Genomic DNA, 25,039 nt, shown 5'->3' on the forward strand with positions numbered 1-25,039 from the left:
AGGGAGCTTACATCCTATTGGTTGGGAAACATGAGTACATAGAAAATTAAGTGTCATATATATTCAGTGCATGCATTTGTGGGTAGCATTCTAGTAACTGGGGAATTAGTTAGCAAGCATTATTAAGTACGTTGGAGCCCATGATCCAACATTTTGATTATGTACAAATTCACAGTCAGTTGGGGACAATCAACAGAGGGAAGGTACTAAAGGGGTCTTGGAAAAGGATTTCTGTAAAAAGTGAGATTTTTGCTGGGAATTAAAGGGAAACAGGAGGGAGAAATGAGGAAAGAGGGCATTCTAGGCATAGGGGACAGACAGTGATAATGTCAGGGTTGAGAGATGGGAGTGTCTTGTTCAGGGAAGAGTATGCATTACAGAGTATGTTTAAGGGATAATGTAAGCTGTACGGGGACTACGCAAGGGGATGGGTTATGAAAGGCTTTCTGTAGGAGTGGTATTAGGACTGAATTTTGAAGAAAACTTGGGATTTTAAGGGTAGATGAGAGCATAGACATGAAAGTTTGTGAAGGCATGGAGATAGGAGATAGCATATTGTAACGGGGAACATTAAAGCCAGTGTGGTGTAATGTAAAGTTGTGAAGGAAAGTTAATGTGTATTAAGTTTGGAAACATAACCTGGAGACTGTGAAAGGATTGCATTTCATTCCTTCATCAAGTGGGAGCCACTGGAGTTTCTTAAACAGGGTGCAGATCTAGAAGATTAGAAAGCCGTTCTGGTAGCAAATGAGATAACTAGGACCTGAGTTAGCGTGGTGTCTTATGCTAGAGAAGAGGAACAATGATGTATGAGATAGTGTAGTAATTGATAAAATTTGAGAGCTGTTTGGATACAAAGGGTCATAGAGAGAAGAGTTGTTGATGAGTCTGAGGTTACAAATCTGGATGACTGGGGGGATAGAGGTGCTTTCAGTAGAAATAGAGAAGTTAGGGAGAAGGCAAAATTTGGGAGCAAAGATAATGAGTTCAAATGTTCAATTGAGATGCCAAAAGAAGTGTCCAAATGTGTTCAATTGGCAATGGGTGATGAGTGCCTGGAGCTGGGGAGGGAGGCAAGAGCTGGGTATATAGTTCTGGAGTCATCTGCATAGAGCTGATAAGATTACACAGAGAGAAAGTAAAAGAGAAAAAGGAGGATAAAGTAATACCTGTCTTCCCTACTATACAGAGTCAAGGTGAGGCTCCAATAGGAGAATAACTTTGAATACTGCAGAACATCATATGGTGTTTGAACCAAGAGCTTTATAAGTTGAATTGGTAGTTATCATCATCTTTCCTTTTGATCTTTAGCAAATATTACCAATGTGACCCCCTATTAACTATTCATTATATTTATATATTTGCAAAGATTTGAGAAAAATTACTTTATTAAGGAAGAATCTGTAGATTATATTATTAGCCTGACTTTTTTTTTTTTTTTTTTTGTTTTTTAAACAGAAACCTTTTAGAAGTATTCTAGTTTGGTACCTCTTACCACAAAATCGTGAGCAAGTGATTAATGTCATTTACTTTGTAACTTTAAATATGATGTTTCTTATTTCTGGTTGAAGTTAACTTTATTTTTTAATTTAATTAAATTTTTTTTGAGTCTGGGGTTAAGTGACTTGCCCAGGGTCACACAGCTGGGAAGTGTTAAGTGTCTGAGACCAGATTTGAACTCCCGTCCTCCTGAATTCAAGGCTGGTGCTCTATCCACTGCGTCACCTAGCTGCCCCTGAAGTTAGAAAACTTTAGAAAATTTTAGCATGCCTCAATGAGCATTCAGATTATAATTTTTCCTTAATAATATTTATAAGAATTTCATTTTTAAAAAATAATAGCCTTTTATTTTTCCAAATACATGCAAAGATAGTTTTCAACATTCACCTTTACAAATTCTTATGTTCCAAATTTTCTCCCTTCTTCTCCCACCTCCTTCCCCTAGACAGCAGCAATCCAATATGAGTTAAATATATGTGATTCTTCTAAACTTATTTCTGTATTTGTCATGCTGTGCAAGAAAAATCAGATCAAAAGATTAAAAAAAAGCAAATAAGCAACAACAGCAGCAAAAGGTGAAAGTACTATGCTTTGATCCACATTCAGTCTACACAGTTCTCTCTCTAGATTCAGATGGCTCTTTCCGTCACATGTCTACTGGAATTGCCTTGAATCACCTCATTGTTGAAAAGTCACATCCCTTACCGTTGATCTTCACATAATCTTCTTGTTGCTGTGTACAATGTTTTCTTGGTTCTAATAAGGATTTCATTGTAAACTAAATCATAGTTGAAATTTGCTTACTGTGATCATAACTTGCTAATTAAAAATACTTTGCCTATGTTTTCCTAGGTAGGGGTAACCTCTCAGAAGACCATGAAACTGCTCCCAGCATCAGGACGCAGAGCAACACAGAAGGTGCTAATTCTTTTCCAAAAATGACTAAGCAGTCTTTGCTCAATGTGCTCTCTCTTGAATTTGACTTAAGTGTGAGGAATTGAATGGGGAAAGGAAATTCAGTTTTTGGAAAATTGTGTTTTTAAAATACTTTCTTTCCCTTATTGATAGGTTAGTATATTTAAAAGTGTCTTAAAATTGAGCATTATTTTTTGAATTCATTTTCCTCTATCGCTCAGAATGCCAAGTGATATGATATGAAGGAAAGAAAAGCTTTCTTATATATAACATTCAAATAAATATTCTTGTATGGGGTAATAAGAAGACTTTAATACTTAAGTATATTTGTGATCTTTTTAATGGAGACATTTCTTCCATAATTAGAGATCTTAACCTCTTTCATGTTTCTAATCCCTGGTGATTCTTATCCATGTTCTTCTGTACATTCTGCCACAAGGATCTACCCACTTTTCTAGATTCTGTTCTCTAGACACTGGCATACTTAATAGATGTACCAGAACAGCTCATAAAAATTCCTTCCTCTTCACAACAAAATTATTTTCAGCAATTGTCATGAAATAACTAAAAGAAATGCAGACAGTGGACATTGTTTTTTGTTGAACTTTATATATAATCATGCAATAAAAGCGTTTTTAAAAAATGAATATTACAGTATTAAAAAGGAAAAAAAGGGTGAAAACTTTTAAATTGCATTATTTTTTAAAAGGGAAAACACATATACATGTTGGTTTGTCACAGTAATGAATGTTAACATTACAGTGTGCTTTTGAGCCTTGATTTCTGTGGATTTGTCAATGAGTTTCTCAAATTTATCTTTGCATATTCATTTTCAATAGACAATAGATCTTGATTTGTTCTTCTGTTTGTTCATGGTTGATCAAAGAATAAACAACTAACTTAAATTTCAAAATGTTCCTTTCATATCAAGCAACAGATGTACAAATAGTTTAAAAAGGTCTTAAAGAGAAGGGTGTTTGTAAAGCAATTTGTAAAAATCCTATTTCACAATAAATAAAGCTGAAATGTCTATAAAAGACAAAAATTTAGGTGAGTACTAAATTGTACCACCAATATAATTTTATTTTCTTGATTTGTCCTTTAGTTTTAAAATACCAACAAATAAAAATGAGGACAAATTTCATTTTTAAAGATATCATGCAAATTTAGTGAAGCATTCATGTATAGAATTTGCATGTACTAAACAAAAATATTATGCCTTGTAATTCATACATTGTGGCACTGTTTCAAATACAATGACAAAAAGAAGTAACTCAGGTTCTTGCTCTGTGTCTTTATAATCACTCTGCTATTTATCATTACTTATTTCAGATCTGCTATTTAGATGCAAGAATATAGATGCAAGAATCATAGAATTTGGTGACACAAATTGTACCATTCTGAACTGTTACAAATTGAAGTCCTTATGTATTAGGGGCTGATTGTATACCTAGTAGTTTTCCAAATCAACTTCCTTGTTAATTATATTCTTCCTTATAGAATATAATATTTATTATTTTAAAATTCTCTACAGGTAGTGCAGCCTCTTATTGCCTGTACCCTAGCATGACTACTCACACTTCTTCATCCTTGGTACTTCAGAATCTGTAGGTCTCCTTACATTTTGTGGATACAAGTGGGACACTCTGGTTGACCATGACTCATCTTTTGTTTTTGCCCCCATTATGGGCCCACCTCCTAATCTGAGTGATATTCTTGCCACCACTTTTTGGGTGTTGGTTGTAATTGAACAAAGCTGGTTCTCTTTTATTGAACTTTGAGTCACTTGTAATGTCTTCAGAGGTTATGTATCACAATATTCACAACCACACAGCATCACCAAGAGTCTATTCATCTTAGGAAGATGATTTTTACATAAAGAAGTAGAGAAACTAATAGCTTCCAAAATCCCATGTAGCTTACTTTCTTCTGCCAGTTAAATTCTGGAGCCAGTTCGTTGTCTATCTACTCTACTTGAAATCAGTCAAGCAACAAGAATACATGGTATCAGGTACTGTCCTTGGGAATTGAAGATACAAGTACAGAGAATGAAGCAGTCCTACTCTTAAGGAGCTTGCATTCTAACAGAAAACATGTACATATAAAAAAAGGAGATCACTGTCAACTGGGGAATTGAGGAAAGGCTTCCCGTAACTACTGAGAGACTAACTCAGTGGGCTGGGCATTTATTTAGCAGTATGTCAGTGTGGGAACATAAATGTACATTTAAAGTTCAACAATTCAAACTCAAACAGTGTACAGGTTCAAAGCCTTGTATTTAATATTCCATGTAGCCTTGTCTTTGGGAGTACACAAAGAAAACAAAAATACATAATATGGTATAAAGAGAATGCCTCCTTTAATTATTGATCATGTTTTCAATAACAGTACACCAAGATCTCTTTGATGTGATCTTTGTATTTGATGAACAAGATAGATTGTTTTTATGTGAGCATGAATTCAGTGATTTTTATGGGATGATTTCATTTGTATAGCAGCAGAATTTCTAAGCAAATGCAAAGCAATGATAATATGCTATGCCAACAGAATTTACATAGAAAGAAATCAACAGGCATTTTAGTGTAGCCTCCATAGGAAAGAATGTTGAGTTTAGTGAGACAACCTGAGCTCAAATCTTGTTTCTGTTGCTTTGTACAAATTGGTTTACCTCTCTGAGAGATTTCCTCATCTGTAAAATGGATTACCAAAATAATTAAGAGGTTGGTTTTGTCTATAAATCTGTGGTGCTATAATATCACTTAGTGAATCAAATTTAACAACAGCCAAAATGCCATACTTTAATCAGGGACAAAATCTCTTAGCATTACATATTGTAATTTTTTTGGTTAAACTTGTTGTTTATTGTTTAAACTGTTACAGACATATAGGTGCCTCATAAGTCATTAAAGAATATCAGGAGAATATGTACTACAGCCATCTGGGGTAATCCTTTCTGAGGGATAATCTCTGGAAATTCTTATGGGTGTTTGGATGTTTAATCTGCCCTGCTGCAATTTAAAACTCTTGTTCTGTTCTCATTTGGAAACCACATAATTACAATTTCCTTATAGTATATATCCATAACCTTTCCTCCAGTGTCCAATTTTATAATCCTTTGGATTTTTGCTTGATTTTTTTTTAATTCTTCAATCTACACAAATTCAAAATAATTTACTGAGTGTAATATCTTGCACAGCATAGATACCAAGTAAATAATTTTTGAATAACAAAATACAGTAATGTTTTTATGCATGAGTAATAAAATGTAAAAATAGTGACTTTATACTGTTCAATTTGTCAAAGGTGGTTGTTGGAGATCAAGATGGGGTGGCTACATGTTTTGGCATAAAAAAAGGAGAAGCTGTGGTAAGTAGAGCATTTTGGAATGTGCTTTAGAGAGAAAGAGGTTCTCCTTACATTTTCTTACACTTAAGTTTTAAAAATTCTAAAATGCATATCTTGACAATAGAGACAATGTTTAAAAAAATTAAAAAGAAAATTTATTTCCGACACAAATATACCATATAGGGTAGCAGCAGATAGCTTGGAATTAATTTGCTTGATAAATATCTTAGGAAAAGTAATTGCTACTCATAGTTGGGAATAAAATGTATACTTTGTTCTGTAGACCTAAATTTAGATGTACTTTTAATTAGCATTAGAGATATTTTGAATTGGAGAAAATAACAATGAGAGCTTAGCTGTAGGACAACATGAAAAATTAAATTAATGGATATTTTTAAATGCCCTCTATCTACCTAGTACTGTATTAAATATTGTGGTGTAAACAAAAGAAAGAAAAGAATTCATAATTCCAGGAAATTATATTCTGGTTGTATATATATGGGGAAAAAAATCTGAAAACAACCTAAGACAATATACATTTGAATCTTAATATATAAAGCTTTAGAGATTCAGAAAATATTTCATTTGTTTCTTGGTCTTATGTGCCTAATCTATTCCATTTACTAACTTTTCTCTCTCTTTTTTCTTTTTATAAACAAACATCAAATCGTTTTTAGGGCTACTACTTTGTAGTATGGTTTACTACTGTCAGGCTCCCTTCCTTTCTACTTTTTTGTCCATTATTTCCTATGAGGTACTTCACTTTTTATTCCTTCAGTTGAATTTTGTGGTTATTATTTTTTTTTGTAGAGCTACAAAATAATTTTGATAATTTTATTAGTATGGCACTGGATCAATAAACTTAATTTAAGGAGTTGTGTCATTTTCATTAAACTGGCATTACACCACCTGATTGTTTTTATTTATGTCTTTTCTGATATCATGATGTCCATTTCTGCTTTTTTTGAATTCACTAGAAACAAAATAAATTTTATTCTGATCCCTTCTTTTAAATCTATATGGGTTTCTGTTTTTAAAATGTGCTTTGTATAAATAACATATTGTTGGTCTTTACTTTCTAATTTCTAATTATTTTCCTATCCTATATATATATATGGGTGAGTTTATATTCACTGTTGATTGCTAATTATATTTGTCCCTCTAGTATATCCTCTTATATTCCCCATTCCTATTTTCCTCTATATAAAAAGATGGTAAAATAAAAGAAGTATGATCAACATTAGTTATTAGTAATCAAAGTGGCCTGATTCCTTTCCTCTTTACCAGTTATCTTCATCAAGTCTAGAATTCTGTTTACTAATTTTTTATTTTCCTTCCCTCCTTTTGATCCTCACCTCTCTCTGATCTATTGTCCAAGTTTAAATGTTTTGCTTATGAATATTTCTTCCTTGACTCTGCTTTTTCTTTTAAGCCCTCCTCTCTTTTCTTCTTGTTCCCATCTGTCTTCTTGTTGAATTTACTGTGTTTCTTTACCAAATTGTGTGTGTGTGTGTGTGTGTGTGTGTGTTTTCAACCTGCCTTTGTTGGGCTCAGATGTGAGTAAAATTCCTTCGATACCTTCCCCATATACCCTTTCTCCTATGTTCATGTACTCTTCTTATATGGCACATTTAGGAGGAATAATAAGTTTTTCCTCCTCCTTTCTTATTTTTTTTTTTCTAATATATATTCCTTGTTCCCCCTTCTTTTTCTTTACTGTCTTCCTTTATAATGTATAATAATAACCGTTCCTCACATCTTTCACTTTGCCTTTCTTTTCTGTCTCCCTGTTCACAGATATAGGAATTTTAAAGAGGCAATTGTCTCCCATTCCCTTATTAGAGTAAGCTTTTATGCATCATTTAGCTTTTTCCAGTGTTTCAGATATACTTATCTTTCTGGGGTTCTCGTTTCTGTTTCTTTGCCTGTCACAGATTCTATCTGCTACATAATTTCTGTCTTTTCATCAGGAATGCTTGAAATTCCTCTATTCTATTAAAGTCTATTTTAAAGTAGGATTAAACCTGTTTTTAGGGGAGAAAAAGGCAAAGGAATAAGCATTTCTATAGTTCCTGGTATGTGCCAGGCACTATGCTAAGTGCTTTTTAGAAATATCTCACTTCACCTTTGCATTAGCCCTGTAAGGTAGGTGCTAACAACAGTGAACTGACTTGCCCAAGAGTCATACTAGTAATTGTGAGGATGCATTTGAACTCTGGTCTTCCTTACTTCAGGCCCAGTACTTTGTTCTGCCAGCTGTCTCCATTCCCCCCACCTTTTTTTTTTTTCTTTAACCTTGAAGTTGTAAATTTTGGTTATGACATCCTGAGAATGTTCAATTTGAGGGGTTTTTTTGTTTGTTTGTTTTTTTTAGGAGTTGAATGGTGGATTCATTCTATTTTTAATTTGCTTTGATTCAGATAGATCTGGATAGCTTTCTTTTATGATTTCTTGCAATATAGTAACTAGATTTTTTTGTGTGTTTTAAGATTTTCATATAATCTAATAATTATTAGATGCTTTCTTCTTGATTTGTTTTCCATGTCAGTTGTTTTTGATACTTGGTATCTTAAATTTTCTTTTTTTTTTTCAGTCTTTTGATTTTGTTATAATATAGCTTGAAGTCCCCTAGAGATCTGAATTCTTTTTGATCCATTTTTTGGGGGATTTACCACTTGGGAAAGGTTTTTCTTTTTCTTTTTTTTAGTTTTTTGCAAAGAGATAAAGAACAGAAGTATAAACATCTCCTTCCCTCAAACTACTTACTAAGGGCTCTTGGTCCTCTTAGATCATGTTATCTATAAATAGTATGGAATAGAGTAAATGATGTGGTTTTTGGTATTTTCCTTTTTTCTTAATTGCACTGCCCTGGCCTCATCATTCAACTGAATTGGCTTTCTCCAAAAGTGGTTGGTGAGCTTTTCCTCTCCAAATCTAATGACCTTTTCTCACTCTTTATTCTTTGTAACTTCTCTGCTAAGTTTGGTGCAATTTCTCTCTAGGTTTTCTGAACCTTTTGTCTTTAGTTTCTCCTCCTAGGTATTTGACTGCTTCTTCTTGGCTTCCTTTGCTGGTTCATTGTTCCTAGGATGTCCCTAACAATGAGTATAACCCCCCATGGCTCCTCCGCTGCTCTTTCATTTGGTTACCTCATTAGCTCCCATGAATTGAACATACAGATGACACCTAAATCTATTTATCAGACCCTAATCATTTGCTTAAGTTCTGTTCATGCCTTTCATTGGAAAGTCTTTGTAGGCTTAGATGTTTTGGGGGACATTTGCAGGGAAATCCATTCAAAGGCTATTGGATACCCCAAAGGCACCTCAAATTAAGCATGTTTCAAACTAAATTCATCATCTTTCCTTCCAAAAGGGAGGAAGAAGCCTCCAATCTGTACTTTTCTATTACTATCCAGGGTATCCTTTTAGTGACCAGGTTTATAGCTTGCTATCATTCTTGACACCACCTCACTCTTTCACCCCATATATCCATTCAGTTGCCAAATCTTGTCAGGTCTACTTTATCTTTACTCTTTATTCACTGAGCTACTGCCTTTATTTAGGTGGTCATCACCTCATATCTAGACAGGAGCTTTCTCATTGATCTCTTTGTCTTCAGCCTGTCTCTGCTACAAAGTGATCTTCAGAAAGATCTTTCTGAAGTATAGGTGTGACTATTGCTCTCTACTCACTAAAGTCCAATAGCTATCTCCCTCATAACTGTAGCATCAAATATGAGCTGCTCTGTTTAGCTTTTCAGGCTTTTTATTTCCCTTTTTAACTCTACCATACATTACTTTGCTTCTGAAACTCACATCTTTGCTTTTCCCAAGAACTGATACTCCATCGTCTATCTCTTCTTTGTACTGGTGTCTCCCATGTCCGAAATTTTAGCTTTATTTCTTAGAATCCCTTGTCCCCTTCATAATTCTGCACGTGATTCCTTCTTTAAGAGCCTTTTCTTTGTATACACCTCTCCCTGCAACTCTTGTTCCCTCTTCCTCAGTTTATTTTGTATTTACTTTTTATATAATGTTGTAGCGAGCTGTCGTCTCCAGAAGCTGCTGGATCGCTCTCTGGGAAGAGATCTGCTGTGTCTACTCAAATCTCTCAGACAGATTCTTCTTCCTGTAACGAACCGTTGTCTCCAGGCAGTTGCTGTTAACTCTTGTCCAAAGAAGTGACTTCCCTTCCTGCAGAGAGCCCCGTCAAGCCTGATGCAATTCAGAGTCTTCTTCTTGTATCCTGGCTCTGAATCTCCTCCAGCTCTTATCCTTCTCCAGGCCGATCTGCTCTCTGCGCCCAGTGCTGTCTCTTTTTATCCTCCCAGAGAATGGGCGTGGGATAATGCAAGGGCTTCTGGGAAGAACCACCCCAGCCAATGAGCTTGCCCCCTCTATCAAGTCAACCTGAGTTCTCACCTTGTAATTGTCCAGAAAACCTGAATTCTCACCTTGTCACCATCCAGACAACCTCAGTTCTCACCTAGTAATCCCAACATCTCCCCCTTTCTTTTGATTTAGAACATAGGACAGTCATGACCTTGAAACATAAATCCATCAATATGGGAAGTATTACAGATAATTACATAAATTACATAAGCACATAGTAACATAGTAACATAACACATGCTAGAAGTATATAACATAATCATAATCATAAATTGAAAATTTATAAATGTCCATAAGTCCATTGTCCATTATTCTCATCTTGTGTGAGGAAGTCCAACGATTCCTGCTGGTTTTAAAGTTCTTTAACAGTCTTTTTATTAGCCATGCTCTTTCAGTGTCAGATGTTTCTTAGATCTTCTCCTTTATTTTGAGGTCTTTCTCTTTTTCTGTCTCTCTCTGATGGACAAGGCGAATATGACTCGTTGGCACCCATCTGATTCCTTCTCCTGCTGAAGAAATACAAGCAAACCCTCTCCCCCAGGCAGTTAACCTATCTAATTTCCTTCTATTTACCACTTTCTAAATCTCTTCTCATCATCTGACAATTACATTGGAATTGTTTGCACTGGATACAGCCCTGTTGGTTTAAAAGGCCTGTATTCTCCCCAAGTGTAATCCATTTTTGCAATCTGATTGCCTTTTGGCTCACTTATCAGGTAATCCCTTTCTGCCATGTGATTGCTTTTCTGCTGGTTGATCAAATCAGAGTCCTGACCTTCTAAAGACTCTTTGGGTATAACATCAGCTGTCATCATGCCCCAAGTCTTTTATGCCTGGGGCCCTGGACTTGGGCCCCTCATCCCATTTCCCTGAATTATTCTACACTCTGATGCCCAATGGAGTCCTCTGTTGCATTTTGGACATGGGGTTTTAGGTCTTCTTTCACCCTGTCTTCTCACTGTATCTCCATACCTACACTGAGCTCTTAGATGTCCAATTTTTCCACATTGAAAACATCGCCGAATTTCTCTAGAAGTCCCTTGCCAGGAGGGACCCTGTCTTTCCACATTCATCATTGTCCGGGTGTAAAAAGCATTTGTTCCCACTGTAGCACAGCGTCTTATGATCTCCTCTAAAGGAGCATCTTTGTCTAATCCCCATATAATTCTTTTGCAAATCTCATTGGCATTTTCCTTAGCCAGATGTTTGGTCATTATTTCTGTAGCTGAATTTTCTCCAATAGTTCTTTTGACAGCAGTTTGCAAACGTCCCACAAAATATGCAAAAGGTTCATTGGGACCTTGCTGTATTTTAGTGAAAGCCTCTCCACGATCTTTCTGTCCAGGAAGGACACCCCAAGCTTTTATCGCAGCCTTAGCAATTTGTTCATATATTGTCATGGTATAATTAATCTGTTCCGAATTCTCTCCATACTGACCTTCACCAGCTAAGTGCTCAAAAGTGAATTGTGTGTTAACTCCTATTTCCAAATTGCATCTGACTTGAATTTTACATAATTCATGAAATTCCGCAAGCCATAATAAATTTTCTCCAGGTTCCAGACATGTCCTTGCTATGGATTTCCAATCATTTGGGGTTAGGACTTCATAAGACAAACCATCTAGTAACATTTTGACATAAGCTGATGTAGCCCCATAAAGGGTACAACCTTTTTTCAAATCCTTAATTTTATTCAAATCTAAAGGTGCATATCTTCTCCTTTTTTTACCTACAGAGTCAGTATTTTCAATCACAGGATATGCATGTATAAAATCACTTATATCCTGTCCTTCTCTCTTAGCTTTAACCAATGCTTTTTCTAATCTTGTCATAGGCTTAGGCTTCTTCACAGGCAATTCTGTTTGTGTTTCTGCCTCTTCCCCTCTTTCTTCCTCCATCTCTGAAGGTGGGGTTGATGTGGGCCTGTCAATAATCTGTTCTCTAGGCAGGGTTGAAGCTTCTTCAAGAGAATCATACCATAATTCCTCATTTAAATCCTCTTGCTCTAGGGAAAGATCTTGATCTTTCCTTTTTTCCTCACACTTCCTCCTCTGTTCATTTTTAAAACTTTTCCTTCTCCTACAACTTGCTTGATAGTTTAAGGCTAATTGAACTATGTTGTAGATATAAAATACTTCTGCAGAAATTGAACGAGGCCCATTTTTTGCTTGAAATTCTTTCATTTCATATCCCACTAGCTTCCATTTATCTACATCTATCTTTTCTTCCTCTAAGAACCAAGGGGATGTGCGTCTTAATGCAGCCAAGAGTTTAGCAATCTGTACCCAGGTTACAAGTAAACTCTGCTCCTCAATTATCTTGATTATACTCTCTATAGTACCACTCCTGAATGGAGCTGAGGTTGCTTCTGGGGCTGGGGTTGAGTCGGCTGAGGTCCAGGGATTGAATATAGCTAACATCTGCCCCATTTCAGCTATAAGAGATTCCTGGTTTAGCCCTTAACAAGTTAAGTTCCTTATTTATCTATTAGCACGCTCACTTAATCTTTAACAAAGTTTCCTCGTTACTCACGGTTCTGGGTCAGAGAGACTGAGATCTAGATTGGAAGCTTTTCCACTGGAATCAGGACTGTGTCTGTCCCTGTTCGGGCGCCAAATTGCAAAGGTCTGGTCTAGCTCTTCTTGTCAGGATAAGCAAATGTCCTTGCCCCACGTGTGGACGCCAAATGTAGCGAGCTGTCGTCTCCAGAAGCTGCTGGATCGCTCTCTGGGAAGAGATCTGCTGTGTCTACTCAAATCTCTCAGACAGATTCTTCTTCCTGTAACGAACCGTTGTCTCCAGGCAGTTGCTGTTAACTCTTGTCCAAAGAAGTGACTTCCCTTCCTGCAGAGAGCCCCGTCAAGCCTGATGCAATTCAGAGTCTTCTTCTTGTATCCTGGCTCTGAATCTCCTCCAGCTCTTATCCTTCTCCAGGCCGATCTGCTCTCTGCGCCCAGTGCTGTCTCTTTTTATCCTCCCAGAGAATGGGCGTGGGATAATGCAAGGGCTTCTGGGAAGAACCACCCCAGCCAATGAGCTTGCCCCCTCTATCAAGTCAACCTGAGTTCTCACCTTGTAATTGTCCAGAAAACCTGAATTCTCACCTTGTCACCATCCAGACAACCTCAGTTCTCACCTAGTAATCCCAACATAATGTAGACATATTTATACACACATATATATTGTCTCTTTCATAAAATAATATAAACCCTTTGAGGATAAGAAGTGTGTCTGAATTTGCATCCCCTTGATTCCAGAGGACTACCTCATGTCCTGTTGTTTTGTTTGCTTAAGTCTTATTTTCAAGGAATCTGTTACTTGAGTAAAATTTTGTTCCTCATGTTTGAAGCTTTTTTATTCTTTTTCCAGGTTTTTTCCCCCCCAGAGTTCTTTCATATTCTTTCCTTTAGAGCTCTCATTCGATAATTTTTCACTTGTTCTTAGTTCATTTCCCCCCTGAACTCCAGGAGCTGAGGCACATGTATAATTTTTTTTGTGGCTTTGTTTATAAATGAGCTGGAGTTATTCTCTTTTTTTCTGGGTCTGTATCTTAAGCATGGCTAGTTCTGTGCCTCTTTGCTATCAGTGTTTTTTTTAATATTTATTCATTTTCCTCATGATACTTTATGAATTGAGACTGTTTTGGAACTAGGCTTTATACAATTCTGGAAGGAATGGTGGGAGTCTTTTATTATTGATCTCTGGTTTATGAGGTCTGGATAATAAGTGCTGTCTTCTTTAAGGATTTCAGGAATGACCAGTGTTTTAAGCAGTAAGAAGTATCTTTGTTGGAGTAGTTGTGGGAGAACTGGGCTGTTTCCACTCATTGACATCTTGAGGAGAAGATTTTTTTTTTAAATATAAAACTATACAATTATTTTCCATTATTTTCTATGAGTATATATATAAGCAATGGAGCATGTAGAGCCTTGGCCTTGGAGTCAGGAATATCTGGATTCAAGTCTTGCCCCAACATATACCAATTGTATGACCCAGGGCAGATCACTTAAAACTCTCATTGACTTTGACAACTCTGCAAGATTCAAAGCTTCAGAATGAGCATTGGCTGAGAGGGAAGTTCTTCCTGGGAACTTCCTACACTGATAAAATCATAGCTCTGCCCCTGTCATTTCTCTCTCTTTTACACACACACACACACACAATATACATATACCACAAATATACACAATACACATAGGCATATATGTATATATATATATATATATATGTATAAAATGAGGCAGATATGCATATCTATACCATATATTTGTATATATTATGCATGACTATAATAATGTCTAGGTATGTGTATATGTGCATATGTATACATATAAACACACATATATAGACATGAACACACACGTGTATGTGGTACTTGGGCTCTTTCTGGTTACTTGTAAAGTGTGTGCTTGTGTTCGATATATATTTTACCTAGAAACTTACCTGGAAGCATGGTTTTGCTTATGATGTGCATGCACACATGCAGAAAGAACTATGAATTGGTATACTCATCACCAAAAAGTAGCTTTAAGATTCACTAAATTGTTTATATGCCCTTTGGGATAAACCAAAGAGAACAAAAAAAGGAAAAGGACTTACATATAAAAAACTGTAACATCTCTTTTTTTAATGACAAAAATTTGGGAACTAAGGGGATGTCTTCTAATTAGAGAATGACTGAACAAATTATGGAATAATGAAAGGGATTGTTTCAGAGAAATCTGGGAAGACTTCTCTGCCCTGATGTAAAGTGAAAGAACAACTGGAGAGACAAACACCTTTGAAAGATGGAGAATTCTGGTCACTGTAGTGTCCAAAAATATGCTACCTGACTGGAGAGATGATAGATTCAGATACAGAATGTGACACACATTTTTGGGGCATGGTCAATGCTTGACTATACATGGGTGTTACAAACAAAAGTTTTTTTTTTATTCTTTTTTAAAAGCCAGAGGAGGGGAAATTGGTAGTGAAAGAAATATTTGTGTATTAAAAAATATTTTTAAAAAAAGTTAAACCAATGAGAATGTCATTAGCAGAGAAGTATGAGTAAAATCATGGGTTCTGTTTATAATTCTGCTCTGAAGAATAATCCTGTGTTAGCAAAAGTAAAGTGAAATTTTATGCTATTAGTATAGGTATGGGGGATTTAAATTCACATGCTTCAGCTGAAATGTCAGGCAGCAATGGTTGTGAAGCATTAAGGAAGTATTAGTTCAAATAAACAGCTTATTCAAATGGAAATTTTTGAGGTTATAGAAAGACCCTTGTGAATTTTCTAGTTGACATTTCCTGCTCTATATTAACAATACTTGGTTTTTAGCTTTGTGAAAATATGCATATATAAATAAGCATACTTATTTATATAATTAAATATTTAAAGAACATTTAACAGAAAGGAATACTAAAAATAGAAATTTTGTTTCATTGTACTCACTAATATTGTGGCACTTTATATGTGAAACTCAGTATTCTTTAATGACAAAAAGGAAGCTTTTTTAAAAAGGCTTATTAATTATTTCATTAATGATTCTTACAGCCGGTGTTCAAGACTTTACCAGGGCTGAAAATTGCACGGCTGGAGTTAGGAGGAGCACTTAATACACCACAGGAGAAGATTTTTGTGGCTACAGGCTCTGAAATCAGAGGTTTCACGAAGAGGGGAAAGCAGTTTCTTTCATTTGAAACTAATCTCACTGAAAGCATCAAAGCTATGTATGTTGATAATTTCATCCCTCCCCCCTCACCATGTACTAGATCTCGAAGGCTGAGGAGTTTTTGACAGAGACCTGTATTTTAATATATTATGGTATGTGGGAATAACTTTAAGGCCTGGCTTCATTCACCTTGGAGGCACAGATATAGGCTATACGTGCTACTTGAAAGATCTGATTCTCAGTTTTATGTTTTTGATAATTTTGCATTTCTCATATGTTTGTTTTTGTAAAAGTTGTGTAGACTTTTTTTTTAAACAAAGAAATAGAGTTAGATTCAAAGAAAACCCCTGCCTCTGAGCATTTACATTGATTTACTGTCACTTTGTTCTATATTAACCTTTTGTTGCCAATAGGGCTGGCCTTATGAATTGGTGACCATCAAGTTGATACCATTTCATGGAAGTCAGAGAGGATCTCTTTCATGTTGCATCTTACCAAGGCCTGAGGCCTCAGATTTATTCTCTCTTAAGTATTCACATTGAGCTGGTTGGGGTGGCACACTGAACTTTTAAAATTACAGAGTGAAAATTAGTCAAATTCTTCCAAAAAGCAGGATTAGTGTTAGGATGTAGATGCATGGAAAAGTAAAAGTCACTTGTTTCCAGTAATACACAATTAAATTTATAGTGTCTCTGCTTTCATTTTCTCCAATTTGAATATTTCCAGGAGAATGCTGAAATGTCTCTTCAAGATTGTCACAAAAATTATAGCAATATAAAACTGAAATTGTAAAAATTGTAGCAGTATAGGGTGGAAATTTAAGGAGGGAAATGAAGAAGGATATTAAGGACCCTTCAAGGTAAATAGGGGAATTTTAGCATTTGGTAGAAGTGAACTAACTTTCACATTAGTCTCAAAAGAAAATTGAATCATCAGTTTGCTGTTTAAAGAAATTACTTTTTTTAAAGAAGCAGTTAGGGTTAAGTGACTTATGGGGATCATACAGCTTGTAAGTTTCATGAGCCTGAGGCTGGATTTGAACTTAGATCATCCTGACTCTAGGACCAGTGCTCAATGAGAAATGACTTTTTAATTGCCATGTTGTCTCTCATTCCCAGGCACATCTCTGGCTCAGATCTCTTCCTCTGTGCCAGTTACATCTATAACCATTACTGTGATTGCAAAGACCAACATTACTACCTGTCGGGGGACAAAATCAATGATGTGATCTGTCTCCCAGTTGAAAAATTGCCTTGTATTATACCTATCCTGGCCTGTCAGGACAGAGTGCTTCGAGTTTTACAGGTAGGTGACTATTGTTGGCTTTCTCCTTTTGCATATATAAGCCATATTCAATTCAAGAGGAATTTATTATAAAGCTAGGAATACAAAGGCAAGTTCCTGTTCTTTGGACTAGGGGAATAAAAGAAATAAGTAACTGATTCTTTACTAACTTACACAAAATAATTTCATAGAGAAAAGGCAATGAGGAAAGCCTTAAATAAGATAATGCTATCTGAGTTGCCCTTCAAAAGATCCTCAGAATTCTAAAAGGGGAAACAGGACATGGGGGACACCAGGGAATGAAAGCAAGCTAGCAGTCCAGTTTGACTCTACACATACATCCACATGCATACATATACACATGCATGCACATACATACACACACATGCCCCTATCTCTTAATTTAAAATAATAATAATTACTAAAGAAATTTATCCAAGGACACCTCTATGGAGAATCACATTCTCTTAGTCACAATTTTTGGTAATTTAAGTGTTACATTGGATTTCTATTTTAAACTGTCTTGTTTGTTTGAGCAAAATGCGCACAGTTTTTTTGGCCATTGTCAGGGAGACAGAGTTTAAGGTTCTGCACCCAGTTGTTTGAAGACTATTCTGATCCCAAATTCCTGGCCATATCAAGGTAAGTATGCTTACTATCCAAGAACTTCTGTGCTCCTCTTCTTTTTTTAAAAAAAAATTGTCATATTTATTTTTTTCCTACCAATCATATTTTATTTTTTCCAATTATATGTAAAGATAGTTTTCAAAATTCATTTTTTTACAAGATTTTGAGTTTCAGATTTTTCCCTCTCTTCTTTTCCTCCCTCCTCAAGATAGCAAGCAATCTGATGTAGTGTATAATCATGTTAATCATTTCCACCTAAGTAATGTTGTGAAAGAAGAATTAGAACAAAAAAGAAAAGGTTAAAAAAAAAAACATGAGAAAGAAAAGCCAAAAAAAAAACCATAAAAAATTCCTTAATCTGTGTTCAGATTCCATACTTCTTTCTCTGGATGTAGATGGCATTGTCTTGGACAATGGCTGAGAAGAGCTAAGTCTCTCATAGTTGATCATTGAACAATGTTGCTGTTATTGTATACAATGTTTTCTTGGTTCTGCTCACTTTACTTTCTGCATCAGTTCATGTAAGTCTTCTCAAGTTTTTCTGAAATCAGCCTGTTCATCATTTCTTATAGTACAATAGTATTCTATTACATTCTTATACCATAACTTGTTTAGCCATTTCCCAATTGATGAATATTCCCTTAATTTCAAGTTCTTTGCCACCACAAAAAGCTGTGCTATATACTTCTACTTCTTTCTAGAAACCAAGAAAAAGACATATGAGAAGAATCAATATATGTGAATTGGGTGGATACAGAGAAAATCATTGACAGCTGGGTGGCATAATGGATAGAATATTGGACTTGGAATCAGGAAGACTTATCCAAATGAGTTCAATCTTATCTTCAACACTTTCTTGCTCCAAATTCAACAACAACAAAATGAAGAATTGGCCTCTGATATAAGATCAGAGATTTGGAGTTTGGGATGATCTTAGATGTCTTTACATCCAACTGTGCATTTAAGGGTAGCTAGGAGGTACAGTGGTAGAGTATTAAGTTTGGGGTCAGGAAGTCTTGTTTTCCTAAATTGAAATCCAAATTCAGACACTTATTAGCTATATGACTCTGGGCAAATCATTTATTCTGATTTGCCTCCATTTCCACATCAGCAAAATGAGCTAGAGAAGGAAATTGCAAACCATTCCAGTATCTTCGTTAAGAAAATTCCATATGGGGTCACAAAGAGTCATTCATGATTGAGATGACTGAATAACAACAACAAAGGGAGAATCATGTCCTTAGCTTAGGCCACCATTAAGTCCAAACCAGTGATTTATGTCAATGATAACTTTATAATTAAGCAAATTAAAAAAAAATGAAGCCAAAAAAATCTGTCAACATCATTTTAAACATTAATATGGCCATTTTCTAAATAAGCCCCTTAAAGACAGGACCAGGTTTGACTTGAGTTTTATTGCTTCCCCTTCCCAACTGAGCCCGGGCTCTGTTCACAAATGAGGATTTGCAGGTTTGTTATGTGATTATAGGGTTTCTTACTTCCCCTTTCCCTGACCTCTTTTCCTTTCTCTTTTCCATTCCCTTTTTTATGGTGGTTCAGATTCCTTTTAATTTTTTGCAGAACTAGGGGTGTTTTGAAGCCAGCTTGTATAGGTCAACGAAAGTCAATTGTTAAATTTTCATTGTGAGCAATTAAACCTTAAAAACTGATAAGTAGTACAAATCAAGACTTAATTTATTATTTTGTTTATTGTCTAGACTTAAGAAAGTTATGAAGAAAATGTTAATAATGCAGCTTAAGCTTATAAATGTGTCTGTCATAGGTACATTTCCCCACATCCCTTCAAAGCTATCATTTCCTAGCATACCCTCTCCCACCTCAGTAAAACTCATGTAGAATATTACATTTGAATATTCATAACCATAAGAATGCTTTCTATTTAAAGGACATGATTTTGAATTCCATCATTTCAATGTTTTCATGTCATGTTTTTCCTCAGGGGTCTGATATGATGTATGAAGTGGAAGTTCCTGGTCCCCCCACAGTCCTTGCCTTACACAATGGGAATGGTGGTAAATAGATGGCATTTTCATACTGAAATAGAACAACACGTTAAGTTGTTTATATCTGAGGCTAAAGGTTCTTATCAATACTACATAACCTTTAGTTATATGTTTATAATATTCTTTTACAGTGTTTTATTTTTAAAGTTAAATAATGAATTTATAATACATTTTGAAAGAGAAGCAGTCTGTACATTATAGAAATTTGTAGTTTCATTTATTATCCTTTTCTATTTTGTTGTTCCATGTATGTGCAAATGACCATTTTTATTTGATATTTGTAAATTTAAAAAGAAAAAACTGTAACAATGTAGGGAATTAGGAAAACTTTTAGCACCTTTAATAAACACCACACAGAAACATCTCAAACATCCATCACAGTATGTTTTAATTTTTTTTTTCCTGAGGCTGGGGTTAAGTGACTTGTCCAGGGTCACACAGCTAGGAAGTGTTAAGTGTCTGAGACCACATTTGAACTCGGGTCCTTCTGAATTCAGGGCTTTGCCACCTAGCTGCCCCTCACAGTATGTTTTAAAGAAATAAATGAACGTTATGGTACAAAAGGAGTAATAAGCTACTCTCAGAATCCTGGGTTCTACTCCTGACCACTACTCTGTCACAAAATAATTGCATTATCTCTCATCTCTTGAAATGAAGGAATTGAAATACTCTCCTCTAAAGAGAAAAGTTTCTTTATCACTCTAAAATCTAATTATTTTTGAACACCCTTATAAAACATGTTCATATTAACTTTTTTCTTTAATTAATATTTTGTAGTTTCAGTGGTGTGTATATATTGCTGCTGGAAGCCTAACCTTTGGACTTACAAAGGACAGTTCTATAAGTATTTTTTTTTTAATTGAAAGAATTGATAAAATCAAATCCTATTGGGGCAGCTAGGTGGTGCAGTGGATAGAGCACCAGTCCTGAAATCAGGAGGACTTGAGTTCAAACTCAGATATTTTTAACACTTCCTGGCTGTGTGACCCTGGGCAAGTCACTTAACCCCAATTGCCTCAGCAAAAAAAAAAAAAAAAAAAAAAAAATCAAATCCTATTATAATGTCATTTGTATTACATAGGTCAAATTATGTACCTAAAATATTCCTATTCGTTCAGTCAGCAAATATTAATTATCTACTATATGCAGAGTAGTATACATACAAGTGTGGGCAGATAGACAAAGCTTAGAAAAGATGTAACTGCTTTCTTGGAGCATAGGAGGGGAGGGTAAAATGCAAGCACAAATAAGTGTAATATCCAATTTTCCACAGACGTTTTAGAATGTGATACAACAGCCTATACAAAGACATGAGATGGAATGTCAAGTGCAGGAAACAGTGAGTAGCCCTGTTTGACTGGATCATAAAGATCATGCATGAAATAATAAGTCTGGAAAAGAAGGCTTCAGCCAGATTGTGGAAGACTAAAATCCAGGCAAAGTAGTTTTTCTATCCTGTAAGCCATATGGAGCCTTTTTGGAATTGTGAATAGCGAATAGCTATTTTGGAATAGCGAAATGGCTAGAGTCTAGACTATGCTTTAGATATGAACTGTGGACTGGAAAAGAAAGAGACTGGGAACAAGGAGGTCAATTAGAAGGCAATTGCCATAAATTGAAGTAAAAAGCAATATGAATCTGAATTAGGAAAATAACTAGTACAAGAGGTTGTGAACATCTTGGAAATAGGGGCCATATTTTCTGTATCCATATGGCTCTGTATAGTGCCTAGGCTAGATAGTAAGTCATAGGTAAGTCATACTACTTGCCAGGGTTAGCCAGAAAAGCGCATGTTTGACCATTTCTCCCAACACTAGTCCAGTGTAGTCAGATTTTATTTTATTCTTTTTTGTCCTCTTGGAGAAATTGTCATTTATAATATAGATAATTTTAAATGCTTAATATTTCCTGTAATATTTGGAGAATTTAGGGATTTATGTAGTTTTTTTTCTGTTTATCAGGATAAGCACTTTAAGGAAAATCAGAGCCCATGGTAATATAACTGTAACAAAACAATGATCTGCTGATAAAGAAATTGGTGGGCTTATTTGTTATTTTATCATTTTTATCTTCTCTTGCTTATTGACCAAATTTCATAATTTCTACCATAATGGTGTTTAAAAACCAAAAGTCTTACCTCCTGGTTGGGTGTCTTACAATGCAGACTAAGACTTAAGAAGAAGATATTCTCTACAACCACTGCAAACATGGGGAGATTTATGGGAAGAAAAGGCCATAGTTATCATTAAGTACCATATAGCTTTAAATATGATGTCCTTTTAAAATTTATGTTCTGTTTTTAAAATCAAATTTTATGCTTAGGTAAATATGATAGTTGGTGTATTTTGTCTTTAACTGGTCAAAAATGAATCTACAAAGTTATCAATCAGATTATATATCTGTTATGGTTAGAGATGTAGAGTGAGCTTTTGTCAGTAGAGGGAGTTCTCATATTGATGAGGTTATCATTCTTTGAAGTATTGGCATAAATACAAGGTGTCCTAAAAGTCCAATGTCCTTCTTAACCAATTAGAGCTTCAATATTAAATTAATATCTATTTATTTTTTACATTAATGCTACATTATTTATTTATTTTTAATTTTCATTATTTATTTATTTAGTTAATCATTTTTGCTGAGGCAATTGGGATTAAGTGACTTGCCCAGGAAGCTAGGCAGCTAGGAAGTGTTAAAAGTCTGAGGCCAAATTTGAACTCAGGTCCTCCTGACTTCAGGGCTGGTGTTCTATCCACTGTGCCACCTAGCTGCCCCAATGTTGCATTATTTAATCAGTCAAAATTTAAATTATCAAAGCTTTGCTGTTAATAAGTAAATAAAATTCATATTAAAGCTTTAATAGTTTAAATCTGCATTAAGGTTTTGGGGGCATCCCATCTAGTAGTTAAAAGGATCAGGGAAGAGCTGGAGTTTGGGGATGAGGAGATTTGGATTTTAGTGCAGTGCTACTAATTAGCCATTTGCAAATTCACATTGTCCCTTAAAACAATGGGACTAGACCTGATTAGAAGTCTTTTCTAGTACTTACATTCTAAGAACATATACCCAGAAACTACTTCAAATTATTTTGCATTGCGTAGAATTAAAAATTTTCCCCATAAAACTATTAGGAAAATAATTTTTTCTTAACAGTTCAGTTGTAAATGGGAGAAACATTCATTTCTCGATTTTCTAGGTGAATCTGGAGAGGATCTTCTGTTTGGAACCTCAGATGGAAAATTTGGAATTATTCAGATCACTGCATCCAATCCAGTACATAAATGGGAAATGAGAAATGAGAAAAAGAGGGGAGGTATGTCATTTGCTAACATTTGGGGAATCTAAACTTCAGTAGTTTTTATGTTAACTCTGTAGCTCAGAATTTAATGGGTACAATAATTCTTACCTTACTACTCACAGGGTGGTTGTAAAGGTCAAAAATCAAATGAATACAAACTGCTCAGTATCTGAATGTAATATGTTATAGGTGAGTTGTTCGTATTACTTAATTCATTCACTTTTCAAGGATTAAAAGTATCCTCATTTCCTTTTCTCTGATACCTCATTGAATTGACATATTTATTAAGACTGATAATTTTAAATATTGTACATGAGTATTTTTCATAAGGAAATCATTGCATCTTAAAGTCAAGACTTTCTTTTTTGTGTCAATCCTCTGATATCTTTATTTTTACTTCTTTAGTTTTAAAATCTATATTTATCATTTATTACAGGCTACCAAAAAGAAATATTTATTTTACCTTTCTAGATAAAATAAATTAATTTTTGTTTAAAATATGATACCTATTTAATCAGTTTGAGACCTAGATTTAGTTCTGTGTTCTATGTGAATAAATTGGTCATAAAGATTTTTACAGCCTTTTAATTGGTCCCCTCCCTAGAATCTCCACTCTACTCCATTCTTTCATACCACTTCCAAAATGATTTTCTTTAGGCACTGCTCTGAAGCTTGTCACTCCCTAACTTAGTCAACACTATTGTCTTTCTGTTGCTTTTAGAATCAAATATAAGCTCTTGATTAGTTTTTTTTTTCCCCCCTGAGGCTGGGGTTAAGTGACTTGCTCAGGGTCACACAGCTAGGAAGTGTTAAGTGTCTGAGACCAGATTTGAACTCGGGTCCCCCTGAATTCAAGGCTGATGCTCTATCCCCTGTGCCACCTAGCTGCCCCCTCTTTATTAGTTTTTAAAGCCCATTATATTCCAGTTCTATCTTTCCAATCTCTTTGGACAGCTCTCTTTTCTCTAACCTACTTCATACTTTGCAGTTCAGCCAAACCAGACTCTTCTGGTTTAATTTAATTTAATTTAATTTCTCATTTCTCTTCTTTTACACTGGTTCTTCTGGCTGTGTCTCATGACTGGAACATACTACCTTCTTAACCTCTGCTACACAGAATAGTTCAAGAAGGCCCCATTTTCTACATGAAGCCTTTACGATCCTTGCAACTTCTAGTGCCCTTATCACACAGCTTTGTATTTTGTATTTATTCTCCTTATAGCAAGCATTTATATCATACTTTGAGATTCGCAAAGTGATTTGCAGATATTATTTAATTTTTATATTAACCCTGAGAGATGAGCATGATCATTATCCCCATCTTTATATTTATTCTGTGTAGACTTATATAGATTCTTTTTCTCTTCCTTATTAGAATGTAAATTTCTTTCAAATAGAGGTTGTTTTATTTGTATCCCCAATTCCTAGCACAGTTCCTGTCACGTAAATGTTGATTGATTGATTGGTCAACAATTTAAAAGACCAGAAGTTGGTCTTATCTTTGGAGTATTAAAAAATAAATCTCAACTTGTAAGAAGATGGAAGAATGAAAGGATCCAAGAAAGCTTCTCTCAATAATCCCTCCAAATAGTAATAGAAACATCAGAAAAGAAGCATAATGGTTGAAAATTCCCAAAAGAAGAATTAAAAGCCATAATAATGAGAAAACCAACAAAGAGTTACAACATGATGAAATAATACAATGAATCTTTCTAAGACTAGAGGCAAAAATCCCACAAAAAATAATTTAAGAAAGAATTAAGAAAAAATTTTAAGAAAAGTGCCCTGCTACCACACCTAGGATGGCATTAGAAACCTGGCTAGAATTTGGAATTATACAAATAAAATAACTGAAATATCCATAGTCAGATATATACTTCTAGGTATATATGCAAGTTAATAATCTTTCCTCCCTCAAAGTTCTCATAGACATCTAAATATTTATAGCAGCTTTTTTTGAAAGACCTGGAAACAAGGAAGATATCCATTGATTAGGGTG

The 25,039-nt window shown here is 35.0% G+C and overlaps 1 protein-coding gene across 2 annotated transcripts in view; it reads left to right on the forward strand.

The window, feature by feature from the left end:
• Positions 1-25,039, forward strand: part of BBS7 (Bardet-Biedl syndrome 7) — a 67,576-nt gene that overhangs the window by 1,874 nt on the left and 40,663 nt on the right. For both annotated transcript variants that reach the window (XM_074273805.1, XM_074273806.1), the window contains exons 2-7: positions 2,353-2,418; positions 5,719-5,781; positions 15,693-15,868; positions 16,929-17,115; positions 19,682-19,754; positions 22,939-23,055. In XM_074273805.1, the coding sequence (XP_074129906.1) occupies positions 2,353-2,418; positions 5,719-5,781; positions 15,693-15,868; positions 16,929-17,115; positions 19,682-19,754; positions 22,939-23,055 (682 nt within the window). The remainder of the gene's footprint in view (positions 1-2,352; positions 2,419-5,718; positions 5,782-15,692; positions 15,869-16,928; positions 17,116-19,681; positions 19,755-22,938; positions 23,056-25,039) is intronic.

The sequence above is a fragment of the Sminthopsis crassicaudata genome, chromosome 6 (genome assembly GCF_048593235.1).
Source record: "Sminthopsis crassicaudata isolate SCR6 chromosome 6, ASM4859323v1, whole genome shotgun sequence".
Lineage (NCBI taxonomy): Eukaryota > Metazoa > Chordata > Mammalia > Dasyuromorphia > Dasyuridae > Sminthopsis > Sminthopsis crassicaudata.